Raw genomic sequence first — 25,467 nt, forward strand, 5'->3', positions numbered from 1 at the left:
TTTTATGTGTTTGTTGGCAATCTGTATATCTTCTTTGGAGAAATGTCTATTGAGGTCTTCTGCCCATTTTTGGATTGGGTTGTTTGTTTTTTTGTTTGTCTGTTTGTTTGTTTTGTTTTGTTTTTGTTTACGGTATGCGGGCCTCTCACTGCTGTGGCCTCTCCCGTTGCGGAGCACAGGCTCCGGACGCGCAGGCTCAGCGGCCATGGCTCACGGGCCCAGCCGCTCCGCGGCATGTGGGATCTTCCCGGACCGGGGCATGAACCCGTGTCCCCTGCATCTGCAGGCGGACTCTCAACCACTGCGCCACCAGGGAAGCCCGGTTGTTTGTTTTTTGATATTGAGCTATATGAGCTGCTTGTATGTTTTGGAGATTAATCCTTTGTCAGTTGCTTCGTTTGCAAATATTTTCTCCCTTTCCGAGCATTGTCTTTTCATCTTGATTATCATTTCCCATGCTGTGCAAAAGCTTTTAAGTTTCATTAGGTCCCATTTGTTTTTGGTTTTGTTTTTATTTCCATTTCTCTAGGAGGTGGGTCAAAAAGGATCTTGCTGTGATTTATGTCATAGTGTGTTCTGCCTGTTTTCCTCTAAGAGTTTTTAGTGTCTGGCCTTACATTTAGGTCTCTAATCTATTTTGAGTTTATTTTTGTGTATGGTGTTAGGCAGTTTTCTAATTTCGTTCTTCTACAAGTAGCTGTCCAGCTTTCCCAGCACCACTTATTTAAGAGGCTGTCTTTTCTCCACTGTATATTCTTGCCTCCTTTATCAAAGATAAGGTGACCATATGTGCATGGGTTTATCTCTGGGTTTCTATCCTGTTCCATTGATCTATATTTCTGTTTTTGTGCCAGTACCATACTGTCTTGATGACTGTAGCTTTGTAGTATAGTCTGAAGTCAGGGAGCTTGATTCCTCCAGCTCCGTTTTTCTTTCTCAAGATTGCTTTGGCTATTCAGGGTCTTTTGTGTTTCCATACAAATTGTGAAATTTTTTGTTCTAGTTCTGTGAAAAATGCCAGTGGTAGTTTGATAGGGATTGCATTGAATCTGTAGATTGCTTTGGGTAGTAGAGTCATTTTCACAATGTTGATTCTTCCAATCCAAGAACATGGTATATCTCTCCATCTATTTGTGTCATCTTTAATTTCTTTCATGAGTGTCTTATAGTTTTCTGCATACAGGTCTTTTGTCTCCTTAGGTAGGTTTATTCCTAGGTATTTTATTCTTTTTGTTGCAGTGGTAGATAGGAGTGTTTCCTTAATTTCTCTTTCAGATTTTTCATCATTAGTGTATAGGAATGTAAGAGATTTCTGTGCATTAATTTTATATCCTGCTACCTTACAAAATTCATTGATTAGCTATAGTAGTTTTCTGGTAGCATCTTTAGGATTCTCTATGTGGAGTATCATGTCACCTGCAAACAGTGACAGCTTTACTTCTTCATTTTGGATTTGGTTTCCTTTTATTTCTTTTTCTAGTCTGCCTGCTGTGGCTAAAGCTTCCAATGCTATGTTGAATAACAGTTGTGAGAGTGGACAACCTTGTATTGTTCCTGATATAGAGGAAATGATTTTAGTTTTTCACCATTGCGAACGATGTTGGTTGTGGGTTTGTCATATATGGCCTTATAATTATGTTGAGGTAAGTTCCCTCTATGCCTACTTTCTGGAAGGTTTTTAACATAATTGGGTGTTGAATTTGTCAAAAGCTTTTTCTGCATCTGTTGAGATGATCACATGGTTTTTCTCCTTCAATTTGTTAATATGGTGTATCACATTGATTGATTTGCATATATTGAAGAATCCTTGCATTTCTGGGATAAACCCCACTAGATCATGGTATATGATCCTTTTAATTTGCTGTTGGATTCTGTTTGCTTGCATTTTGTTGAGGATTTTTGCATCTATGTTCATCAGTGATATTGGCCTGTAGTTTTCTTTCTTTGTGACATCTTTGTCTGGTTTTGGTATCAGGGTGATGGTGGCTTCATAGAATGAGTTTAGGAATGTTCCTCCCTCTGCTATATTTTGGAAGAGTTTGAAAAGGATAGGTATTAGCTCTTCTCTAAATGTTTCATAGAATTTGCCTGTGAAGCCATCTGGTCCTGGGGTTTTGTTTGTTTGAAGATTTTTAATCACAGTCTCAATTTCAGTGCTGGTGATTGGTCTGTTTATATTTTCTACTTCTTCCGGGCTCAGTCTCAGAAGGTCGTGCTTTTCTAAGAATTTGTCCATTTCTTCCAGGCTGTCCATTTTATTGGCATATAATTGCTTGTAGTAATCTCTCATGGTTCTTTGTATTTCTGCAGTGTCAGTTGTTCCTTCTCCTTTTTCATTTCTAATTCTATTGATTTGAGTCTTCTCCCTTTTTTTCTTGATGAGTCTGGCTAATGGTTTATCAATTTTGTTTATCTTCTCAAAGAGCCAGCTTTAATTTTATTGATCTTTGCTATTGTTTCCTTCATTTCTTTTTCATTTATTTCTGATCTGATCTTTATGATTTCTTTCCTTCTGCTAACTTTGGGGTTTTTTTTTGTTCTTCTTTCTCTAATTGCTTTAGGTGCAAGGTTAGGTTGTTTATTTGAGATGTTTCTTGTTTCTTAAGGTAGTATTGTATTGCTATAAACTTCCCTCTTAGAACTGCTTTTGCTGCATCCCATAGGTTTTGTGTCATTGTGTTTTCACTGTCATTTGTTTTTAGGTATTTTTTGGTTTCCTCTTTGAGTTCTTCAGTGATCTCTTGGTTATTAAGTAGTGTATTGTTTAGCCTCCATGTGTTTGTAGTTTTTACAGATATTTTCCTGTAATTGATATCTAGTCTCATAGCGTTTTGGTCGGAAAAGATACTTGATACGATTTCAATTTTCTTAAATTTACCAAGGCTTGATTTGTGACCCAAGATATGATCTATCCTGGAGAATGTTCCATGAGCACATGAGAAGAATGTGTATTCTGTTGTTTTTGGATGGAATGTCCTATAAATATCAATTAAGTCTATTTTGTTTAATGTATCATTTAAAGCTTGTGTTTCCTTATTTATTTTCATTTTGGATGATCTGTCCATTGGTGAAAGTGGGGTGTTAAAGTCCCCTACCATGATTGTGTTGCTGTCGATTTCCCCTTTTATGGCTGTTAGTATTTGCCTTATGTATTGAGTTGCTCCTATGTTGGGTGCATAAATATTTACAATTGTTATATCTTCTTCTTGGATTGATCCCTTGAACATTATGTAGTGTCCTTCTTTGTCGCTTGTAATAGTCTTTGTTTTAAAGTCTATTTTGTCTGATATGAGAATTGCTACTCCACCTTTTTTTAAATTTCCATTTGCATGGCATATCTTTTTCTATCCCCTCACTTTCAGTCTGTATGTGTCCCTAGGTCTGAGGTGGGTTTCTTGTAGACAGCATGTATCCAGGTGTTGTTTTTGTATGTCTGTCTTTTGGCTGGAAAATTTAATCCATTTGCATTTAAGGTAATTATTGATATGTATGTTCCTATTACCAGTTTCTTAATTGTTTTGGGTTTGTTATTGTAGGTCTTTTCCCTCTCTTGTGTTTCCTGCCTAGAGAAGTTCCTTTAGCATTTGTTGGAAAGCTGGTTTGGTGGTGCTGAATTCCCTTAATTTTTGCTTGTCTGTAAAGGTTTTAATTTCTCCATCAAATCTGAATGAGATCCTTGCTGGGTAGAGTAATCTTGGTTGTAGGTTTTTCTCCTTCATCACTTTAAATATGTCCTGCCACTCCCTCATGGCTTGCAGAGTTTTTGCTGAAAGATCAGCTGTTAACCTTATGGGGATTCCCTTGTGTGTTATTTGTTGTTTTTCCCTTGCTGCTTTTAATATATTTTCTTTGTATTTAATTTTTGATAGCTTTATTAATATGTGTCTCAGCACGTTTCTCCTTGGATTTATCCCGTATGGGACTCTCTGTGCTTCCTGGACTTGATTAACTATTTCCTTTTCTGTATTAGGGAAGCTTTAAACTATAATCTCTTCAAATATTTTTTCAGTCCCTTTCTTTTTCTCTTCTTCTTCTGGGACCCCTATAATTCGAATGTTGGTGCGTTTAATGTTGTCCCAGCGGTCTCCGAGACTGTCCTCAATTCTTTTCATTCTTTTTCCGTTATTCTGCTCTGCAGTAGTTATTTCCACTATTTTATCTTCCAGGTCACTTATCCATTCGTCTGCCTCAGTTATTCTACTATTGATCCCTTCTAGAGAATTTTAAATTTCATTTACTTTGTTATTCATCACTGTTTGTTTGCTCTTTCATTCTTCTAGTTCTTTGTTAAATGTTTCTTGTATTTTCTCCATTCTATTTCCAAGATTTTGGATCATCTTTACTATCATTATTCTGAATTCTTTTTCAGTTAGACTGCCTATTTCCTCTTCCTTTGTTAAGTCTGGTGGGTTTTTGCCTTGCTTCTTCATCTGCTGTGTGTTTCTCTGTCTTCTCATTTTGCTTAACTTACTGTGTTTGGGGCCTCCTTTTCGCAGGCTGCAGTTTTGTAGTTCCCGTTGTTTTTGGTGTCTGTTCCCAGTGGCTAAGGTTGGTTCAGTGGGTTGTGTAGGCTTCCTGGTGGAGGGGACTAGTGCCTGTCTTCTGGTGGATGAGGCTGGACCTTGTCTTTCTGGTGGGCAGGTCCACATATGGTGGTGTGTTTCAGGCTGTCTGTGGTCTTATTAGGATTTTAGGCAGCCTCTCTGCTAATGGAAGGTGCTGTGTTCCTGTCTTGCTAGTTGTTTGTCATAGGGTGTCCAGCACTGTAGCTTGCTGGTCATTGAGTGGAGCTGGGTCTTGGCGTTGAGATGGAGATCTCTGGGAGATGTTCGCTGTTTGATATCACATGGAACTGGGAGGTCTCTTGTGGACCAGTGTCCTGAACTTGGCTCTCCCACTTCAGAGGCACAGCCCTGACACCTGGCTGGAGCACCTAGACCCTGTCATCCACACAGCTTAGAATAAAAGGGAGAGAAAAAAGAAAGAAAGAAGATAAAATAAAATAATGTAAAATAAAATAAAAGTTATTAAAATTAAAAATAATTATTAAAAATTTTGTTAAAGTAATAAGAAAATTTTTTAAAAAATAAAATATTTAAAAAAAGAAAGAAAGAAGAGAGCAACCAAACCAGAAAACAAATCCACCAATGATAACAAGTGCTAAAAACTATACTAAAAAAAAAACAAAAAACGGACAGACAGAACCCTAGGACAAATGGTAAAAGCAAAGCTATACAGACTGCAAGCATACACATACATACCCCCAAAAAGAGAAAAAGAGGGAAAAAATATATATTGTTGCTCCCAAAGCCCACCTCCTCAGTTTGGGATGATTCGTTGTCTATTCAGGTATTCCACAGATGCAGGGGACATCAAGTTGATTGTGGAGATTTAATCCGCTGCTCCTGAGGCTGCTGGGAGAAATTTCCCTTTCTCTTTGTTCGCACAGCTCCTGGGGTTCAGCTTTGGATTTGGACCCGCCTCTGCGTGTAGGTCACCTGAGGGCGTCTGTTCTTCGCTCAGACTGGACGGGGTTAAAGCAGCAGCTGATTCGGGGGCTGTGGCTCACTCAGGCCGGGGAGCGGGAGGGGCAAGGATGCGGGGCGAGCCTGCGGCGGCGGAGGCCGGAGTGACGTTGCACCAGCCTGAGGCGCCGTGTGTTCTCCTGGGGAAGTTGTCCCTGGATCCTGGGACCCTGGCAGTGGCGGGCTGCACAGGCTCCCAGGAGGGGAGGTGTGGAGAGTGACCTGTGCTCGCACACAGGCTTCTTGGTGGCTGCAGCAGCAGCCTTAGCTTCTCATGCCCATCTCTGGGGTCCGCCCTGTTAGCCGCAGCTCGCGCCCGTCTCTGGAGTTCCTTTAAGCATTGCTCTGAATGCCCTCTCCTCTCGCACCAGGAAACAAAGAGGCAAGAAAAAGTCTCTCGCCTCTTCGGCAGGTCCAGACTTTTCCCCGGAATCCCTCCCGACCAGCCGTGGCGCACTAACCCCCTGCAGGCTGTGTTCACACTGCCAACCCCAGTCCTCTCCCTGCGCTCTGACCGAAGCCCGAGCCTCAGCTCCCAGCCCCCTGCCCGCCCCGGCGGGTGAGCAGACAAGCCTCTCGGGCTGGTGAGTGCCGGTCGGCACCGATCCTCTGTGCGGGAATCTGTCTGCTTTGCCCTCCGCACCCCTGTTGCTGTGTTCTCCTCCGCGGCTCCGAAGCTTCCCCCCTCCGCCACCCGCAGTCTCCGGCCGCGAAGGGGATTCTTAGTGTGTGGAAACCTTTCTTCCTTCACAGCTCCCTCCCACTGGTGCAGGTCCTGTCCCTATTCTATTGTCTCTGTTTTTTCTTTATTCTTTTGCCCTACCCAGGTACGTGGGGAGTTTCTTGCCTTTTGGAAGGTCTGAGGTCTTCTGCCAGCATTCAGTAGGTGTTCTGTAGGAGTTGTTCCACATGTAGATGTATTTCTGATGTATTTGTGGGGAGTAAGGTGATCTCCATGTCTTACTCTTCCGCCATCTTGAAGCTCCTCCTGATTCCATTTATTTAAAATTCTAGAAAATGTAAAAAAAATCTATAGTGACAGAAATCCAATCAGTGGTTGCCTGGTGGGAAAGGAAGAGGGATGGCAAGGAGGAATTGCGTTGGACAAAGAGGAAACTTCTGGGCTGATGAATACGTTTATTATCTTTAGTAAGGTGGTGGTTTTTTTTTTTTTTTTTTTTTGCAGTACGCAGGCCTCCCACTGTTGTGGCCTCTCCCGTTGCGGAGCACAGGCTCCGGACGCACAGGCCCAGCGGCCGTGGCTCACGGGCCCAGCCGCTCCACGGCATGTGAGATCCTCCCGGACTGGGGCACAAACCCATGTCCCCTGCATCGGCAGGCGGACTCCCAACCACTGCGCCACCAGGGAAGCCCAAGGTGGTGGTTTTATAAGTATATACACATGTGAAAACTTATTAAATCATGTGGCTTACTGTATATCAATTATACCTCAACAAAGCTCTTAGAAATGTACTTATGGTTGGGTGAGAACTCTGAGGATGTAGTCTTTTAACAGCTTTCATATGTAATGTATAGTAGTGTCAATTAGCTTTGTCATGTTGTGCATTACATCCTTAGTACTTATTTATTTTATAGCATAATGTCTGTGCCTTTAACAACCTTCATCCAATTCTCCCTCCCCCACTCCCCATTTCTGGTGGCCACAAATTAGATCTCTTTTTCAATGAGTTTGTTTGTTTTTTGAAGTATAATTGACCTACAACACTATGTTAGTTGCTGGTACACAATATAGTGATTTGATATTTCTATACATTTTGAAACGATCACCATGACAAGTTGTCATCTGTCACCATACAAAGATATTACATAGTTATTGACTATATTTTCCACAGTGTACATTTCATATCTATGACTTATTTATTTTGTAACTGAAAGTTTGTATCTCTTAATTTCCCTCTCCTATTTCTATCTCCCCCCACCCACCTCCCTGACAACCACCTGTTTGTCCTCTGTATCTATGCCTGTTTTGTTTAGTTATGTTTGTTTATTTGTTTTGATTTTTAGATTCCACATACAAGTGAAATCATACAGTATTTGTTTTTCTCTGTCTGACTTATTTTACTTAGCATAATACCCTCTAGGTCCATCCATGTTGTTACAAATGGCAAGATTTAATCCTTTTTTTATAATATTCCATTGTATATATATACAAACTTATGTATATGTATATATATATATACCAATCTTCTTTATCCATTCATCTGTTGATGGGCTCTTAGGTGGCTTCCATATCATGGCTATTGTAAATAATGTAATGAACATAAGGGTGCATATATCCTTTTGAATTAGTGTTTTCATTTTCTTTGAGTACACACCCAGAAGTGGAACTGCTGGTACTTCTATTTTTAATTTTTTGAGGAATCTCCATACTGTTTTCCATGGTGGCTGCACCAATTTACATTCTCAACAAAAGTACAGGAGGGTTCCCTTTTCTTCACATCCTCATCACCATTTATTTCTCTTGTCTTTTTGATAATAGCCATTCTGACAAGTGGTTTTGATTTGCTTCTCCCTGATGATTAGTGATGTTGAGCATCTTTCCATGTGTCTGTTGGCCATCTGCATATTGCCTTTTAAAAAAAGTCTATTCAGGTTTTCTGCCCATTTAAAAATTTTTTTGGATGTCGCCATTCTATCACCATTTTATTGTGTTACAAGGAGAGGTAGCCTATGCAAAAGGGAAAAACCACAATGATGAATAGTTTCAGATAATATACTTCTACTCAAGAAAAACAACTAGAGGCACTCTTAGAATAAAGAGTGCTAGACAATGCAAATATACAATTTAATTATTTTCTACTATGCCAAAATAAACCAATTAGGAATAAATAAAACCAAGGGGCTTGCCTAGTGGCGCAGTGGTTGGGAGTCCGCCTGCCGATGCAGGGGACACGGGTTCGTGCCCCTGTCCGGGAAGATCCCACATGCCGCGGAGCGGCTGGGCCCGTGAGCCATGGCCACTGAGCCTGCGCATCCGGAGCCTGTGCTCCGCAACAGGACAGGCCACAACAGTGAGGGGCCCACGTACCACAAAAAAAAAAAAAACAAAAAAAACCCAAGGATATAATTTAAATTAGCAACAAAAAATTAATACGGACTAAACTCTACACGGAATGAGAAGGACTTAAATTGAGAAAACTGTGAAGGTTTTCTTGCTCATATAAAAGTGTTCAAACATGGAAATATTTTCGGATTCTAGCATGGTAAATGTTAACAATAAAGACGCCAATATTCCTGATATTATTTCATCATGAATGCAATTTCAGTCATCAATATTGTAATTGAATTTTAAGGTGAGGAAATGATAAGCCTGATCTTTACAGGAAGGGCCCTTTGGATATGTGACGAGAGGAGGCCAAGTGAACTTTCCCCTGGGAAGACGTGGGGCTCAGAAGTAATTGAGATGAACCATGGACACTGACTTTTCTCTTCTTGTGGTTCTCCCAAAGTTGTGAAGTCTTCAGAAAATGGAGGGCATGGACTAATCTAGCTAATTAGGAGCTCTGTGCATCAAGCATTCAAGGCCCCGCAACTGTAAATAGTCAGCCTGTGTCTCCAGCCCTTCAGGTTGCTGGTCCATGTCTAGCAGGCTTCACACCTGTGCCTCCTCCTCCCAGACTAGTCATCCCCATCAGGAGGCTCTGGCTGGAGTCTGTCTTTCTGCCAATCCTGAGGATAGAGCTTCAGCCATCATTGCTCACCAGGCAGAGAGGAGCAGCAGACTGGTCCCCCTTGGGCATGCACCAGCAGGGTCTCAGCACAGCCCAGTGAGTGCTATGGGAGACAGTGGATGGAGGAGGGGTCGCGGGAGTGGTGTTTCCTCATGGTCAGAACAAGCAAAACAGTTGGGATAGACAGATGGTAGGGCACTAGTGTGCAAAGTTTCAGCTCCGGGCACTGACGTTTTATGTCCTTGGTTCTGGTGGGGTCCAAGAGCTCTCATTCAGAGTTCTGCTTTCCTCCCACATTAGTTCTAGTTCCCATGGGCATTACCCCCACGTTAGCAGGAAGCAGTTCTCTCTAAACTGTCCCCTAAGTACTCCAAAATCATGAAGTGAGGACGTGGATGAGGATAAGACAGTAAACATGGTATCATGATTCTTCATTGAGGATTTCCTAGGTTCCAGGCTCTAAGTGTTCCATGTAGCTTGTTTCATTTCAACTGCGTAATCACCAACAAGAAAGAGAAATGAACAGTATTGTCACTTCACAGACGAATAAGGGAGCACAGCATTTAAATATAACTTGTATTAGGTCATGAGGTAAAATAGGAGTGAATTCACGTTTGAATCCAGGCATCCAGCCTCCAGACACAGGGCACTTAGCCAGAATTCTCTCCTGTCATTTTATTTGCCTGGTCACTTCAGGCAGAGACCCCATGTTCACTGCCCTCTGTCCTTTTAGGGGTTCCCGGTAGACCTCAGTGGAGGGTAAGGGGTACCCTTGCTGCATTGACTCTAGGAAGGAGAGCTGAGATCAAGGGAGGACTCATAGAGGATCAGCAGATTGTAATGTAGCACAGATGTCTCTCTTGCTCCTGCCCCTAGATTTTGCTTCAGCTGTCCATGTCCTCCTTTATTCTTGTGCTTTAGTCCTTCTCAATCTCTAAAGGAGACATAAAGGCAGAGTGTTGGTTTCCATTCTTAGTTAGGAAACGGAAATCAGTTAAAAGATATTTCTTAGCTGTGCTTTTAGTTAAGACCACCATACTTCTGAAGTACTTCTGTTGTACTGTATGAAGTGCATGGAAACAAAGTGAAGATATTTAGTGTATGGGCATCAGAGGCTGATAATTTGATTTTGTCTCCTCTATTTATTATCTTGAGTGACGTGGGGCAAGCTCTTTGTATCTCTGAACCTCAGTGTTGTCATCTGAGTCAATTCCTAGCTGATACAACTGCTTTGTTGTAAGAATTAAACAGTATAGTGGAAACTACATATTTAATTACATATGTAATGAATGTACACAGGGCACAATAAATTTCAGATACTATTAACAGGCTAGCTTCATACTATTTGATTAAAATAAATTGTCATCTAAAGTATGAATATCTCTGGATCTGAGGAGATATTTTATTTTGTCCTTATCCAAGTACATACTGAGTGTTTGGAGGGAAATAGACTGAGTCTCATTCATTTCTGATTCCTCAGAGTCTATACTTCTTTGGCACAGAGTAGGCAACAAAAACAAACAAAACTCTGTTAAAAAAAATTAAATAGACCCTTAGTTCACATAAATGCAGAGTAGACAATACTCTTTCCACCCACTGGGTACTTTTATTTTATTTATTTATTTGTTTGTTTATGTGTTTATTTTTGGTTGCACTGGGTCTTCGTTGCTGAGCGCGGGCTTTCTCTAGTTGCAGCAAGCGGGGGTGGCTACTCTTTGTTGCGGTGCACAGCCTTCTCATTGTGGTGGCTTCTCTTGCTGTGTAGCACAGGCTCTAGGTACGCAGGCTTCAGCAGTTGTGGCACATGGGCTCAGAAGTTGTGGCTCGTGGGCTCTAGAGCACAGGCTCAGTAGTTGTGGCGCACGGGCTTAGTTGCTCCGCAGGATGTGGGATCTTCCCGGACCAGGGCTCGAACCCGTGTACCCTGAATTGGCAGGAGGATTCTTAGCCACTGTGCCACCAGGGAAGCCCCGACTGGGTACTTTTCTGCCTGTACTTTCATCCTTCCAGCAATATCCCATCAGACTAGAGACAAGATACAGTGGGGCTTGGGTGTTTTTATGGCATGGGCTTTCTATGAACCTATTATTTTCCTTTTATAAGACACACGTCATTCAATTATCAAAAGTTGTGGAGATTTGGATGAAGTCATGTCATTTGAAACAACAAGGATGGACCTTGAGGGTATTATGCTAAGGGAAATAAGCCAGAAACAGAAAAACAAATACTGTACGATCTCATATGTGGAATCTAAAAAAGAAATGAACAAACAAAACAGAAACAGACTTTTAGATACAGAGAGCAAACTGGTGGTTGCCAGAGGGGAGGGTGGTGGGGAAAAGAGAAAAAAAGGTGAAGAGGATTAAGAGGTACAAATTTCCAGGTACAAAATAAGTCAAAGGGATGTAATATACAGCATAAGGAATATAGTCAATAACACTAATAATTTTTGTGGTGACAAATGATTACTAGACTTATCATGGTGATCATTTCATAATGGGTTTGATTGTCAAATCACTATGTTGCACACCTGAAAGTAACCTAATATCGTATGTCAATAACTTCAATTTTTTAAAAAAAAATAAATAAATAAATTTATTTATTTATTTATGGCTGTGTTCGGTCTTCATTGCTGGGCACGGGCTTTCTCTAGTTGCAGTGAGCGGGGGCTTCTTTTTGTTGCAGAGCACGGGCTCTAGGAGCACAGGCTTCAGTAGTTGTGGCATGCGGGCTCAGTAATTGTGGCTCGCGGACTCTAGAGCGCAGGCTCAGTAGTTGTGGTGCACAGGCTTAGTTGCTCTGCAGCTTGTGGGATCTTCCCGGACCAGGGCTCAAACCCGTGTCCCCTGCATTGATAGGATTCTTAACCACTGCGCCACCAGGAAAGTGCCCAATATATTTTTTTAATGTATTAAGTGAAAACAAGACAGAACAAAAATACAAGGATTACTGCAGGCAGACGTTCATCTTCAAATCAGAAGCATAATCAATACATAAAATTAAATCTTGCAACTCATTTCTTAAATAATAAAAAGATGATTCGTGAGTGTGTGGCACGTGGTAAATGTTTAACAAATGTTAAGTATATGAAGTTATTACTATTTGGAAGTGTACTTTGAATTAGAAAATGGACCTAAAGACTGTCAGTGTTTGTTGCTGTGCAACAGAAAAAATACTATTCCCACAAATTCCTCTTTTGAGTACAGTTGACCCTTGAACACGGGTTTGAACTGTGCAGGTCCACTTACACACAGACCATAGTACTATGTGATCGGTTGGTTGAATCTGCGAATACAGAATCACTTACATGAAGGGTCAACTGTAGTAATACATGGATTTTCTACTGCTCCATGTTGGTGCCCCTAACTGCAGCATTGTTCAAGGGTCAACTGTAGTAACACATGGTGGTTACACGTGTGAATTCTGAGGCCAGGCAGATTTTAGCTGCCAGTTGTGTGACCTTGGGCAAACTCCTTAGTTTCTCTGCCTCAATTTCCCCATCTGTGAAATGTGGATAATGACAGAATCTATCTCAAAGTGTTTTGTGTGTGTGTGTGAGTGAAGAGAAAATGCATTAGAGCTGTAAAGTCCTTCAAACAGTGCCTGACACAGAGCTCAATAAACCTTAACTAGTTCAGCTGAATCAAACTAATAATATTTATGTAGTGCTAACAACAAGCCATATGTTTTCACGCAAAGATAAAGCAATGTTGGTCTCATACTCTATTGACTGGATTCTTTCCTTCCCTTGTAATCACACTCCTTCCATAATATAAGGAGCCCATATGCTGTGGATGGTTGAAAAGATATCTGGTGCTTGCCCAGAAGATGCTAAGTGAAGGTTATATGAAAATGCTCTCAGCTACAGCTTACCCTAATAGTTCCCTGTCCAACCACACACAAGCCTGATTGTCCTAACTTGTTCTTCAGAATTCTTTGATCTCTGGAGGCAGTATAGTATAGTAATAAAAACCATGGTTTCTGGATTCAGGCATATTTCCCCTACGTACTAAATATACAACGCTGGCCAATTATTTGAGCTCATTTCTGCTATTTCACTATGGTGTGTTAGGTGGATAATAAGTATCTGCCTCATAAGGCTTTTGTGATGATCAAATACGTTAATATATAGAAATATCTTAAATATTAAGATAGTGAATGACACAGAGTGAAACTCATGAAATGTTAAATATTATTTTCTCTTACTTTTATGATATCATAAAACCAAATAAGTCCCTTCTCTTCAAAGCCCTCTCTAAATCTGTCTTCTAAACTCCTCCATGGTCTAAAAACTTGGGACAGAAAAGGAAGTGTTTCTGATCCCACAGAAAGGATGTGGTCCCACCGCAGCCGCTGCAGTAGCACTTCCTATGTGCACCTTTGATGCTACTGAATGGCTTTGATTAATTTATGGCTAGTGTTGATAATATATCTGTCCTAGACTAAACACAAAAACTGTTTCTTGTCCCTTGTCTATTTTTTAACACCTTCCAGATTTTTAAAAAATATATTAGCCTTAAAATATATTTTATGATTGAGAAAGGTAACAGAAAAGCAGGTAATTTAGAGCTTCTCTGGATAATCTGGCCTCACAGAGGGAGGTACTGGGTTTAGAATTCTTATATTTCATAAAACAATGTGTATGATGAATTGCAGGATAGATCTGATCAGAACACTGTGTCCTATATACCTTATTAGCAGAAAGCACAGGTAAATGTATTTATTCAACAAATGTTTGAGTCATTATGAAGTGTCAGTCACTTTAAAAGAAGAAATCCAGGACTAGTCATAAATTTTACTTTAACTACTGAGGAGATATGGATGTCATTTATAAGGGTAAAACAGGTTAGTGGTTCCATTAATCTACACAAGTGCTAAAACTGCAAACACACACACACACACACACACACATTTAAAATTGGTGAAATCTGAATAAGTTCTGTGGATTTCCACTGGAGGAAACTGGGTGATGAATACATGGGACTTCCATATACATTTTTTTTTACAAAAATATGAACTTGTAATTATTACATAATAAAGACTTTAACACACACACACACACACACACACAAACTAAGGACCAGAAAGCTTAAATGACTTTTTTCAAAGGTCACAGAGGTAAAGTTGAGAAGTGAAGACTAGAAATCAGGTGCCTTGATTCCAGTCCAGTTTTCTTTCCATTCCAACAAGGAAGCCATACGGCCTTATGATAACAGGCACATAAAGGTGATCCTCTGCATATATCTCAAATGCATTTCAACTGATAATGCTAATAGTAGAATATTCTGATTGGATGGTTATATAAGCAAATTGGACACAGTAGAAGGCAGGCACTGATACAAGTGACTATCACAAATAGCTAGGGAAATAAGAGAAAATTAAACCCAAATTCAGTAGAAGGAATAAGACCAAAAATTAAAGAATTAGAAGCATAATAAACTGAGAGTTGGTTCTTCAAAAATAATTAACATATCAAAATCCCCACCAAGATGAAGAAAAAGAAAGGGACCACATAAACTACCAAGATCAGGAATGAAAAAGGGGATATAATTACAGCTTTCAGACATTAAAAAGAAATTATAGGATATTATGAATAACTTTATGCCAACAAATTTGGAAAGTTATGGAATGGACAGATACAATTTAGCAAAACTAACACAAAAACAAATAAAAAAATTAAATAACCATTTGTCTATTTATGTTTGGTGTAATTCATGAGTGAAACTATCTTACAAAAGCTTCCTATGAAGAAAACCCAAAACTAGATTCCCAGGTGAATTTTTCCAAACACATAAAAAATAGATAGTAGATAGTTTAAATTTCATATAAAGTTTTTCAAAACAATTTCCAACTTCTTTTATGAAGCAGCGTAAACCTGATACAAAGCATACAAGTATATTAACATAAAAGAAATTACAAGACAAGCCTCATTAACACAGACACAGAAATAATTTTTTTTAAATAGCATTTTGAATCTAGCAAAATGAAAAGGCTAATAAGCTAATATATACCGTTTCCAAGTATAGTTTATTCCAGGAATACATCTTGTTTTACCATTTGAAAATCAAGGAATGTAGTAATTCACCACATTGAGACCAAAGGAGTTTTTAAAGACTCTGACATAGACAGAAAAGGCACTAGATAAAATTCAATATCATTGATGATTAAAAAAAAAACTCTTTTGATAATCGAGGAATAGAATTCCTTTCATTTAAAAAAGTTATCTATGAAAAACTTACAGCTATTATTATACTTAATGGTAAAATATAGAATACTTTCCCCTAACATCAGGAACAGGGCAAAGATGTTCATTTTTACCATTTCTATTTATCACTATAAAGCAATGAGGCAAGAAAAATAAAAGGTAAAGTTTAGAAATCAAGTAAGACTTTCTTTTATTGGCACTGACAGTATTGTATACACAGAAAATCCAAAATAATTCATAAACTATTGGAATAAATAATTGAATTTATAAATATCATGGATAAAAGATCAATGTACAAAAAGAAATTGCAATCCTATGTGCTAGCCCCCAAAATCGAAAAATAAATAAAAATATTTACAAAGGAAAACATATCACATACCTAGAAATAAACTAAACAAAGTTACTTCAAGACCTCTACAATTAAAACTACAAAACACTGTTAAGAGGAATTAAAGACGACCTAGATAAATGGATAATTATACTATGTTCATCAATTAGAAGACTCAGTATTGTAAAGATGTCAATTTTATTCAGGTTATTCTCTAAAGTCAATGCAATCCCAAGCAAAGTCCCAGAAGACTTGTGAAAATTGGTAAGATCTAAAATTAATATAGAATCAAATCAGGAATAGAGAAGGAAGACAATCCTGATGAATAAAAAAGTTGGAAGGCTCTTGCTACTGGATATCCAAAAATACTGCAAAACCAAGTAAAGATTGAGAAACCATCTTAGCAATCTAAAGAGATGGTAACAGACGGAATCGAACCTTTCTGAAAGGATTTCTAGAACTACTTAGCCTTGGCTGAGAGTTCCCAGACTTCATAGTTCCCTACCATTGCTAAGACCAGAATGAGCATATTGTGCTAGCTGATGTTATTATTGCATCTATTTCTACACCCTACCTGCCCCCGCTGTCTCCTTCCCTTCACCATATACATCACAATTGCCAGGACCCTATGATTCAGTTAGGACTGACTCCACTCTCTTTTTCTGGATGAGTATGGGAGCCAGTCCTAAACAAACCAGAGAATTATATTCCTCTGGCCACAGTGATTCGATAACAGTTGGCAAGTGAGCCAATCAGATTTAACTGTAATAATCATATTGGAATTGTTCAGAAAGACAATCACTCTCTTCTCCTTGAGACTTCAACCCAGAAAGAAAGCAGCCTGGATCTTCTGAGGGCCACTGTGAAGAAAAAGAGTCCACAAGGAAGAATAGCTAATGCAGAAAGATGCACAGACAAGACATGGAAACAGAACTCATCCAGATAACATCTTTTTAGCTCCAGGACCCAGCCACCTCTGAAGTTACTTATACCCAAGGATTTTTTAGTAATCAAACCAATAAATTCCCTTTATAGTTTACAAAAATGAAAAGCATGAAGACATGTCAGAGACTGGGAAAAGTTATCTGCAATACACACATACACACACACATATATAAAATACACATAATTTACGTGTATTATAACATGTTTTACGTATATGTATGTAACTAGATATAGACAGAGATACACATACATTAAAAAAGGACAAGTAGGGCTTCCCTGGTGGTGCAGTGGTTGAGAGTCCGCCTGCCAATGCAGGGGACACGGGTTCGTGCCCTGGTCCGGGAAGATCCCACATGTCGTGCAGCAGCTGGGCCCGTGAGCCATGGCTGCTGGGCCTGCGCATCCAGAGCCTGTGCTCTGCAACGGGAGAGGCCACAACAGTGAGAGGTCCGCGTACCACCAAAAAAAAAGGGGGGGGTGGGGAAATATTGGGTAGGCAATTTCCAGTTTCTGCCATATTAGATCAAAATGAAATTACCATTTACAAAAGAAATTACAAATACCGAAGTGTTGATAACCACAATGACTGCATACTTAGAGAACAATGAGAGTAAATTAGAAACTAATAATAATAATAAAAAAAGACCACTCATGCCTGCATACAAAAAAATACACTTCAACTCCCCGATGGGTCCAAAAAACTCTGTAATGGAAATAACATTTACATCCAAACCAAAACAAAAGCACCTCATAAAACATATGCAGCTACAGCTGAAAGGTATTAGGAGAAATTTATCACATTAAACATTCATCAGAAAATTAAAACTGGAAATCAACAAGCCAGCAGTAGTCCAGTTTAAGGATGAGGCACCAATCTTTGCTTCTAGTATGAATTTTCTTAGAACACAGTAAGTGACGTTCATGAAGGTGTTACCACATGATTTACATACACAGGGTTTCTCTTAGTTGTGAGTTCTCAAGTCTTCAAAACGATGAGCGACAATTTCTTACATTCACAGGGTGTCTCCACAGTGTGAGACCTTGCGTGCTAAGATCTGAAAAAGTCTTGCAGACATTTCCTTATTCCTTACTTTATATGTTTCCTCTAGTGTGAGTTTTCAAATGTCTTCGAAAGTAAGCGGGACAAACAAAGGCTTTCCCACACTCCTTACATTCATAGGGCTTCTCACCAGTGTGGCTTCTTACGTGTCTTCGAAAGGATGAAGGACAACTGAATGCTTTCCCACATTCCAGACATTCAAAGGGTTTCTCTCCAGTGTGCATCCTTGTGTGGACAGTAAGGTATGAAGAATGGCGAAAGGCTTTCCCACACTCCTTACATTCATAGGGTTTCTCCCCAGTGTGCGTTCTCATGTGGATCCTAAGGGCTGAGGGGTAAATGAAGGCTTTTCCACATTTCTTACATTCATAAGGTTTCTCTCCAGTGTGAGTTCTTGTATGTACCGTAAGGTGGGAGGAACTAATAAAGGCTTTCCCACATGCCTTACATTCATAAGGCTTCTCTCCACTGTGAGTTCTTAAGTGTTCAGTGAGGGATGAGGAACGACTAAAGGCCTTCCCACATTCCTTACATTCGTACTGCACCTTTCCAGTGTGATCTCTCACATGTGCTCTAAAGGACGAGGGACAACTGAAGGCTTTTCCACATTCCTTACATTCGTAGGGTTTCTCTCTACTTTGATTTTTCACATGTGTATTCAGGGAAGTGGGAAGATAGAAGGCTTTTCCACATTCCAGACATTCATAGGGTTTCTCCCCAGTGTGTTTTCTCATATGGATACTTAAGGAGGATGGACAATTGTAGGCTTTCCCGCATTCCTTACATTTATAGGGTTTCTCTCCCGTATGTGTTCTGACATGTACAGTGAGCTTTGAGGACTCACTGAAGGCTTTCCCACACTCTTTACATTCATAAGGCTTCTCTCCAGTATGGATTCTTATATGTATTATAAGGTGAGAAGAGGAACTGAAGGCCTTCCCACACTCCTTACACTCATATGGCTTATCTCCACTGTGAATTCTTTTGTGTTTGGAGAGTGAGGAGGAACAACTAAAGGCTTTCCCACACTCCTTACATTCATAAGGCTTATCTCCACTGTGAATTCTTTTGTGCTCTGTAAGGGATGAAGAACAGCTAAAGGTTTTCCCACATTCCTTGCATTCATAGTTTGTCTTTCCTGTGTGAATCTTCATATGCGCCCTAAAGAATGAAGAACAACTGAAGGCTTTGGTACATTCCTTACATTCATAGGGTTTCTCTTCAGTGGGAGTTTTCATATGCTTCTTAAAACAAGCAAAAAAATGGAAAGCTTTCCCACATTCCTTACACTGATAGGGTTTGCTTCCAGTGTGAGACCTTATATGATTCTTAAGGGATAAATGATCTGTGAAGGCCTTTTTACACTCTTGGCATTCAAAGACTTTTACTTCAGTAGTTCTCTTGAGTATATTAAGATTTGAGATATGGCTGAAGGTTTGTCTACACTGATTTTCTTCGTTATGTTCATAGATGTTCTCCACCATGTGACTTCTTTTAAAAAATAAAAAGCACATTATTAGCAGCAAGTAAATTTTTACCATTTTCAGTGACTACATCTGTTTCCTTCCCTGTCCAATGATAAGCTGAAAGTTCTCACAGAGGGCTCTACGATAGCCAATATTATCACTGAGTTTTTGGCTTATGGGGTTTTTCTGATGGTTGCTTACAAATGAAATTATGTGTCAAACATGGAAGAGCTCAGTCTCATTTGTGGAAAAAATACCTTACGAAAATTCCATATGAAATCACAATTTTTGACCAAGTTTTATATACATGTTTTTTTAATTTCGTGACATTTTAAGATTCTCCCCTGAGACACTACTCTCTCTTATATGAATAGCACTCACCTCAAATGTCTCTCACGGTTTTTGTTCTGATAATCAAAACCATGGTATTCCCAGCTTTTGTGTAAAACGGACAACGAGGAAGCACTCCTTTTGAATCTTACTACATTCTGTTCACTGGATATTTTTTCTCCATAAATATCTTGTGCAGCGACTAATTCATTAGTTTTAAGTTGAGTCTCAAAACCTGAAACAAAAAAGTAAAGGCATCATGAAAGAAGGACTTTTGGCAGTGTGGCTGGTTCAGGACTTTCCCAATAAGCACAGGGTCAAAATGGCCAAGCAATTAAGAAATAATCCCACAAAGATTGAGACTGATGGTAACATAAATAGGGTATTCCTAGGGGAGCAAAACAAAAAGGAACTGGGTAAAATGCGCATGACCGAACACTACATTACAAAGAGGAAATATGGGCTTTCCCAAGAACAAGGACTGATGAAAAGTCAAAATAGTAATCGAAGTTATCTGTGGAAGATCAGCTTCCTCAGACATGGCAAAGTTTCACTTTGCTTTTATTTGATTTTTCCAAATGTAATATCCCCCAACCAAGTCAGTTTCTCCCAAGGATTCTTGCCTTCCTGATGCTCCCCCTGGGTGGGTCCTCTCTCTGCTATCTCCAGGTCCTCCTCTTGTTTCCACTGGGAGATCAGATAGGGTGTGTGTAGTGGATACCCTGTTCATGTGGAAAGGTATATCATGAGGGAAAACAATGAGGAACCATAAACATTTCCATGAGACAGGGCAAAAACTTTGCTCTTCTGTTACTCTAAAGCAAGTAGGAGCTTAATTGCAACAAAATGTTGAATTTATTTTTTTAAGGTGGGAGGGGGTGGTGTGATGTCTAGAACTGATCTGACATTCACACCTAAACCTCAGTATTATTAGAAACTGGTCCAATATTCACAGGCAGAACATACTGTTCTCCTGTTGAAGATAAATAATCTCAGAATACCAATCTCAGACAAGGTTACTCTGAGACCATGATAAGATGAAACAAAATAAGGCTACTTCATAATTTAGTTTAGGGACAGACAAAAAATATCACTGTGCCATCCACAAAATACTAATAGAATTTCCCCTGCATCCAGATTTCTGTCAGCATCCAATCTAAAGTGAACACCTAGGGACTGGGTTGAATGGTGCCCCTAAAAAATTCATGTCCATATATACACTACTATGTATAAAATAGACAACTAATGAGAACCTACTGTACAGCACAGGGAACTCTACTCAATGATCTGTGGTGACCTAAATACGAAGGAAATCTAAAAAAGAGTGGAAATATGTATACGTATAACTGACTCACTTTGCTGTACAGCAGAAACTAACACAACATTGTAAAGCAACTCTACTCCAATAAAAATAAATAAATAAATGACAGCATAATATAAAAAAAATTTCATGTCCAAACAGATCAATGGAACAGAATACAGTCCATAAATAAGTCAATATAAATATAGTCATAAATATAGTCAACTTATCTTTGACAAAGGTGCAAAGGCAACACAATGGAGAAAAATATAGTCTTTCCAACAAACAGTGCTAAAATAACTACTAGACATTAACATACATTTAAAAAAAAAAAAGGTCTTGACACAGACCTTACACTCTTGCAAAAATTAACTCAAAATACAGGGGGAGGCATCCAAAGCTTCAGGAAAAGTTGGGGCCCCATCAATAGGGAGTAAAAAATTAGCTCAAAATAGATCACAGATCTAAATGTAAAACATAAAACTATAGAACTCCTAGAAGATAACATAGGAAAAAATGTAGGTGACCTAAGATTTGGCGATGACTTGTTAGATAGGTGAAAATTAATCAGGGGAAACTTCACTAAAATGGAGTTGAGAGGCTGGAAGGGGAAGCTTTCATGCAGTTCCACAGGACATCAATTATAGGAAGAGGGCTTCCCTGGTGGCGCAGTGGTTAAGAATCCGCCTGCCAATGCAGGGGTCACCAGTTCGAGCCCTGGTCCGGGAAGATCCCACTTGCCATGGAGCAACTAAGTCCGTGTGCCACAACTACTGAGCCTGTGCTCTAGAGCCCATGAACCACACCTACTGAGCCCACGTGCCACAACTACTGAAGTCCACGTGCCTAGAGCCCATGCTCCACAACAAGAAGCCACCAAAATGAGAAGCCTGTGCACCACAACGAAGAGTAGCCCCCACTCACTGCAACTAGAGGACGCCCGCGTGCAGCAAGAAAGACTCAATGCAGCCAAAAATAAATAAATTTATAAAAAAACAAATTACAGGAAGAATTGTCGATTACAGACTCCAACAAAAGAATCATCAGGGCTTCCCTGGTGGCGCAGTGGTTGAGAGTCCACCTGCCAATGCAGGGGACATGGGTTCGTGCCCCGGTCTGGGAAGATCCCACATGCCGTGGAGCGGCTATGCCCGTGAGCCATGGCTGCTGAGCCTGCGCGTCCGGAGCCTGTGCCCCGCAACAGGAGAGGCCAGAACAGTGAAAGGGCTGTGTACCCAAAAAAAAAAAAAAAAAAAAGAATCATCAAGAATCACCAGTTATAATCCTGACAGGAAAAGATGTACATTGCATCCCCTATAAGAAATCAACTACCCCAGCAACTAAGCCAATATGAAACCATCATCACCCTGAACTCTCATTTTTCTCCAATAGACTTTCATCCAAAACAACCTCTCCCAAATTCCTCCTTTTTCTCTATAAAATTATGTTCTTCTCCCTTGTTTTTTGGACTTGCCTATGGCTTTTGTTATAGCTTTCTTGTCCTAAATTGCAATTCCTCTGCTATGCCCAAATAAACCATTTTTGTTGGTAAAATAACTATCTTATTTTTAAGGTCAACAGATAATGACCTGAAAGACACAATTCATGAAAGAAAGAATTGACAAGTTGGACTTCATTAAAATTAAAAACTTTTGCTCTCAGAAAAAACTGCCAAGAGAATAAAAAGCCACAGACTGGAAGAAATTATCTGCAAAAGACATATCTGATAAAGAAGTGTTATCCAAAATATACACAGAATTCTTAAAACTCAAAAATAAAGAAAACAAACAACCCGATTTAAAAAATGGGCCAAAAACCTTAACAGATACCTCATCAAGGAAGATACACAGATGGCAAATAAGCATATGAAAAGATGTTCCACATCATATGTCATCAGGAAGATGCAAATCAAAACAATGAGATACCACTATACACCTATAAGAATGGCCAAAATCCGGAACACTGACAACAAAGAATTTTGAGAATGTGGAGCTGGTGGGAATGCAAAATGGTACAGTCACTTTGGAATACAGTTTGGCAGTTTCTTACAAAACCAAACATACTCTTAACCATACAGACAGGCAATTGCACTCCCTGGAATTTACCCAAAGGAGTTAACAACATGTCTACACAAAAACCTGCATGTGGATGTTTACAGCAGCTTTATTCATAATTGCCAAAACTTGGAAGCAATCAAAATGTTCTTCAGTGGGTGAATGGATAAACAGGCTGTGGTACATCCAGACAATAAAATATTAATCAGCACTAAAAAGAAATGAGCTATCCAGCCATGAAAAGAGGTGGGAAAACCTTAAATGCATATTACTAAGTGAAAGAAGCCAGTCTGAAGAGGTTATATATATATACTGTGTGATTCCAACTACATGACATTCTGGAAAAGGCAAAACTATGGAGACAGTAAAAAGATCAGTTGTTGCCAGGAGTTGTGGGGAAGGAGAGATAAATTGGGGTGAAGGGGATACAGAATTTTTAAGGGTAGTGAAGCTACTTTATGATACTATAATGGTGGATATGTCATTATATATTTGTCCAAACCTTAAAATGTACAACACCAAAAGTGAACACTAATATAAACTCTGGACTTAAGGTGATAATGATGTGTCAGTGTAGGTTCATCAACTGTAACAAATATACCACTCTGGTAGGAAGGCTGTGAGTGTATGGGGACAGGGGGTATATGGGAAATATCTATCTGTACCTGTTACTCAATTTTGCTGTGAACCTATAAACTGCTCTAAGAAAAATAAAGTGTACTGAGAAAAAAATCCCTGTCCTCCCAGAATTTCAGAATGTTACTTTATTTGGAAATAGGGTCTTTGCAGATATAATCAAGTTAAGGTAAGTTATACTGGATTAGGGTAGGCCCTAAATGCAATGACTGGCGTCCTTACAAGGACAGAAAGACTTAGAGACAGAGGACGAAGGCCATGTGAAGATGGAGGCAGAGATTAGAGTGATGCAGCTGCAAGCCAAGGATTGCTGGCAACCACCAACAGCTAGGAAGGGGACAAGGAGATATTTTTCCTGAGCCTTCGGAAGGGTCGTGACACCCTGATTTCAGACTTCCAACCTCCAGAAATTTAAAAGAATAAGGTTCTGTTGTTCTTGGCCACCCAGTTTGTGGTGCTTTGTTATGGAAGGCCTAGGAAACCAATACAGCCTGCTTCCACAGACCTACCCCCAAGTCATTCAACCTAAGTACACAAATCCTATAATATTTACTTTCTAACACCTTCTTTCTGAGACATGCCATGGCTCCCCATGGCATGTGTTCTCCCTCACTGCTCAAAGTAATAAACCCAACTTGCTTAACTGGTGGTCTCTGGGTACAGGGCACTAACAGCTGTAAAATTCTCAAAAGGTCCCAAACCACCAATTTTCTCCCTGTGCCCCAAAGTGACCCCCGAAGTCTGTGCCCACAATTTCTACACTTAATAAGCCTTGAGGCTTCCAACCACAAGAAAAAGAGAAAGTCAGTTCAATACACGTTTATTTTCTTTCTTTTTTAATCTTAATTTCATATTTATCTTCTTGCCCATTACACCTAAGCATTTTGAATACAGTCACATCTTGTTTTTTATAGTATACATTCAAAAGGGTTTGATATAGAGTTCACCCTCAAAAAAATGCTTAATGAATGAAAGAATGACTGAATGAAGAAAAATAAGACCAACAGCATCTTTATAACACTGGATGAAATGAAAAGTCTGCATTCAGTGCCAGTGTCAGAATGGATAAGGAGATTTCCACTGATTCTTTTTCTGTTGCTGTTTTATACTGGTAGAATATTTTAACAATATGCATTGTTATTGTTTATTTTCATGGTGAAGCCACTAGACTATAAGTTCCTTGGGGTCAGTGACCATGTCTGTCTTATTTACCAATTTATTCCAATTCCTCAACCCAAATCCTAGAACAAAGTCAATTAGTAAGATAAAACTGTTTTCTAAACGACTAAATGAAGGAATGTTGCCACACTTACCTAATGAGGCCAGGTTCCGGAAGTTTTCCAGCATCACATCTCTGTAGAGGTTTCTCTGAGCGAGATCTAGCAAAGCCCACTCCTCCTGGGTAAAGTCCACAGCCACATCCTCAAAGACCACTGGTTCCTAAAACATTCCACATATTTTGTTCAGAAAAGTGCCAACTCCCCCAATGTGTGCAGGAGGATGAATGAGGCTGGAAATAGTGAGGAACTGAGAATCAATTCATAGGAAGTTCAGAAGATTCTATTCTCCCAACATCTACCCTAGGATTCAGTCATCAGATCTTCTTCGTTCTACATAAGCATCCTGACTGATCAAATTTTCTCACAGATTTAACAACACTTTTGAAACAATAAATTTATCTTTCCACAGTTTGATGGTGACCAATTCCAGTCTTACAATAACCCAGAACATCCAGAGGATCTAGCAGAAATGAAATGCTCTAGAAATGAAATAATAATTTCTACATTGAAACCAGCAAAAATTCCTTGTTACAGAAAAAATTTCACTGCTTCCTTATATCCCACCACAGCAATCAGCACAACACGAAACACTGGGTCAAATCTGGATGAGGTTTTAATGAATAAAAACACACTGAGGGACAGAGAG

At 39.5% G+C, this 25,467-nt stretch overlaps 1 protein-coding gene across 1 annotated transcript in view; it reads right to left on the reverse strand.

Annotated features, from left to right (window-relative positions):
- Window positions 1–25,467, reverse strand: part of LOC114892211 (zinc finger protein 699-like) — a 66,433-nt gene that overhangs the window by 38,207 nt on the left and 2,759 nt on the right. Inside the window, exons 2-5 of the mRNA XM_029216869.1 lie at window positions 24,855–24,981; window positions 20,175–20,273; window positions 19,603–19,786; window positions 17,795–19,246 (exon numbers count right to left, since the gene is read on the reverse strand). Of these exons, the coding sequence (XP_029072702.1) occupies window positions 17,795–19,246; window positions 19,603–19,786; window positions 20,175–20,273; window positions 24,855–24,981 (1,862 nt within the window). The remainder of the gene's footprint in view (window positions 1–17,794; window positions 19,247–19,602; window positions 19,787–20,174; window positions 20,274–24,854; window positions 24,982–25,467) is intronic.

The sequence above is a fragment of the Monodon monoceros genome, unplaced genomic scaffold (assembly GCF_005190385.1).
Source record: "Monodon monoceros isolate NGI ecotype Baffin Bay Population unplaced genomic scaffold, NGI_Narwhal_1 Super_Scaffold_12, whole genome shotgun sequence".
Taxonomy (NCBI): Eukaryota; Metazoa; Chordata; class Mammalia; order Artiodactyla; family Monodontidae; genus Monodon; species Monodon monoceros.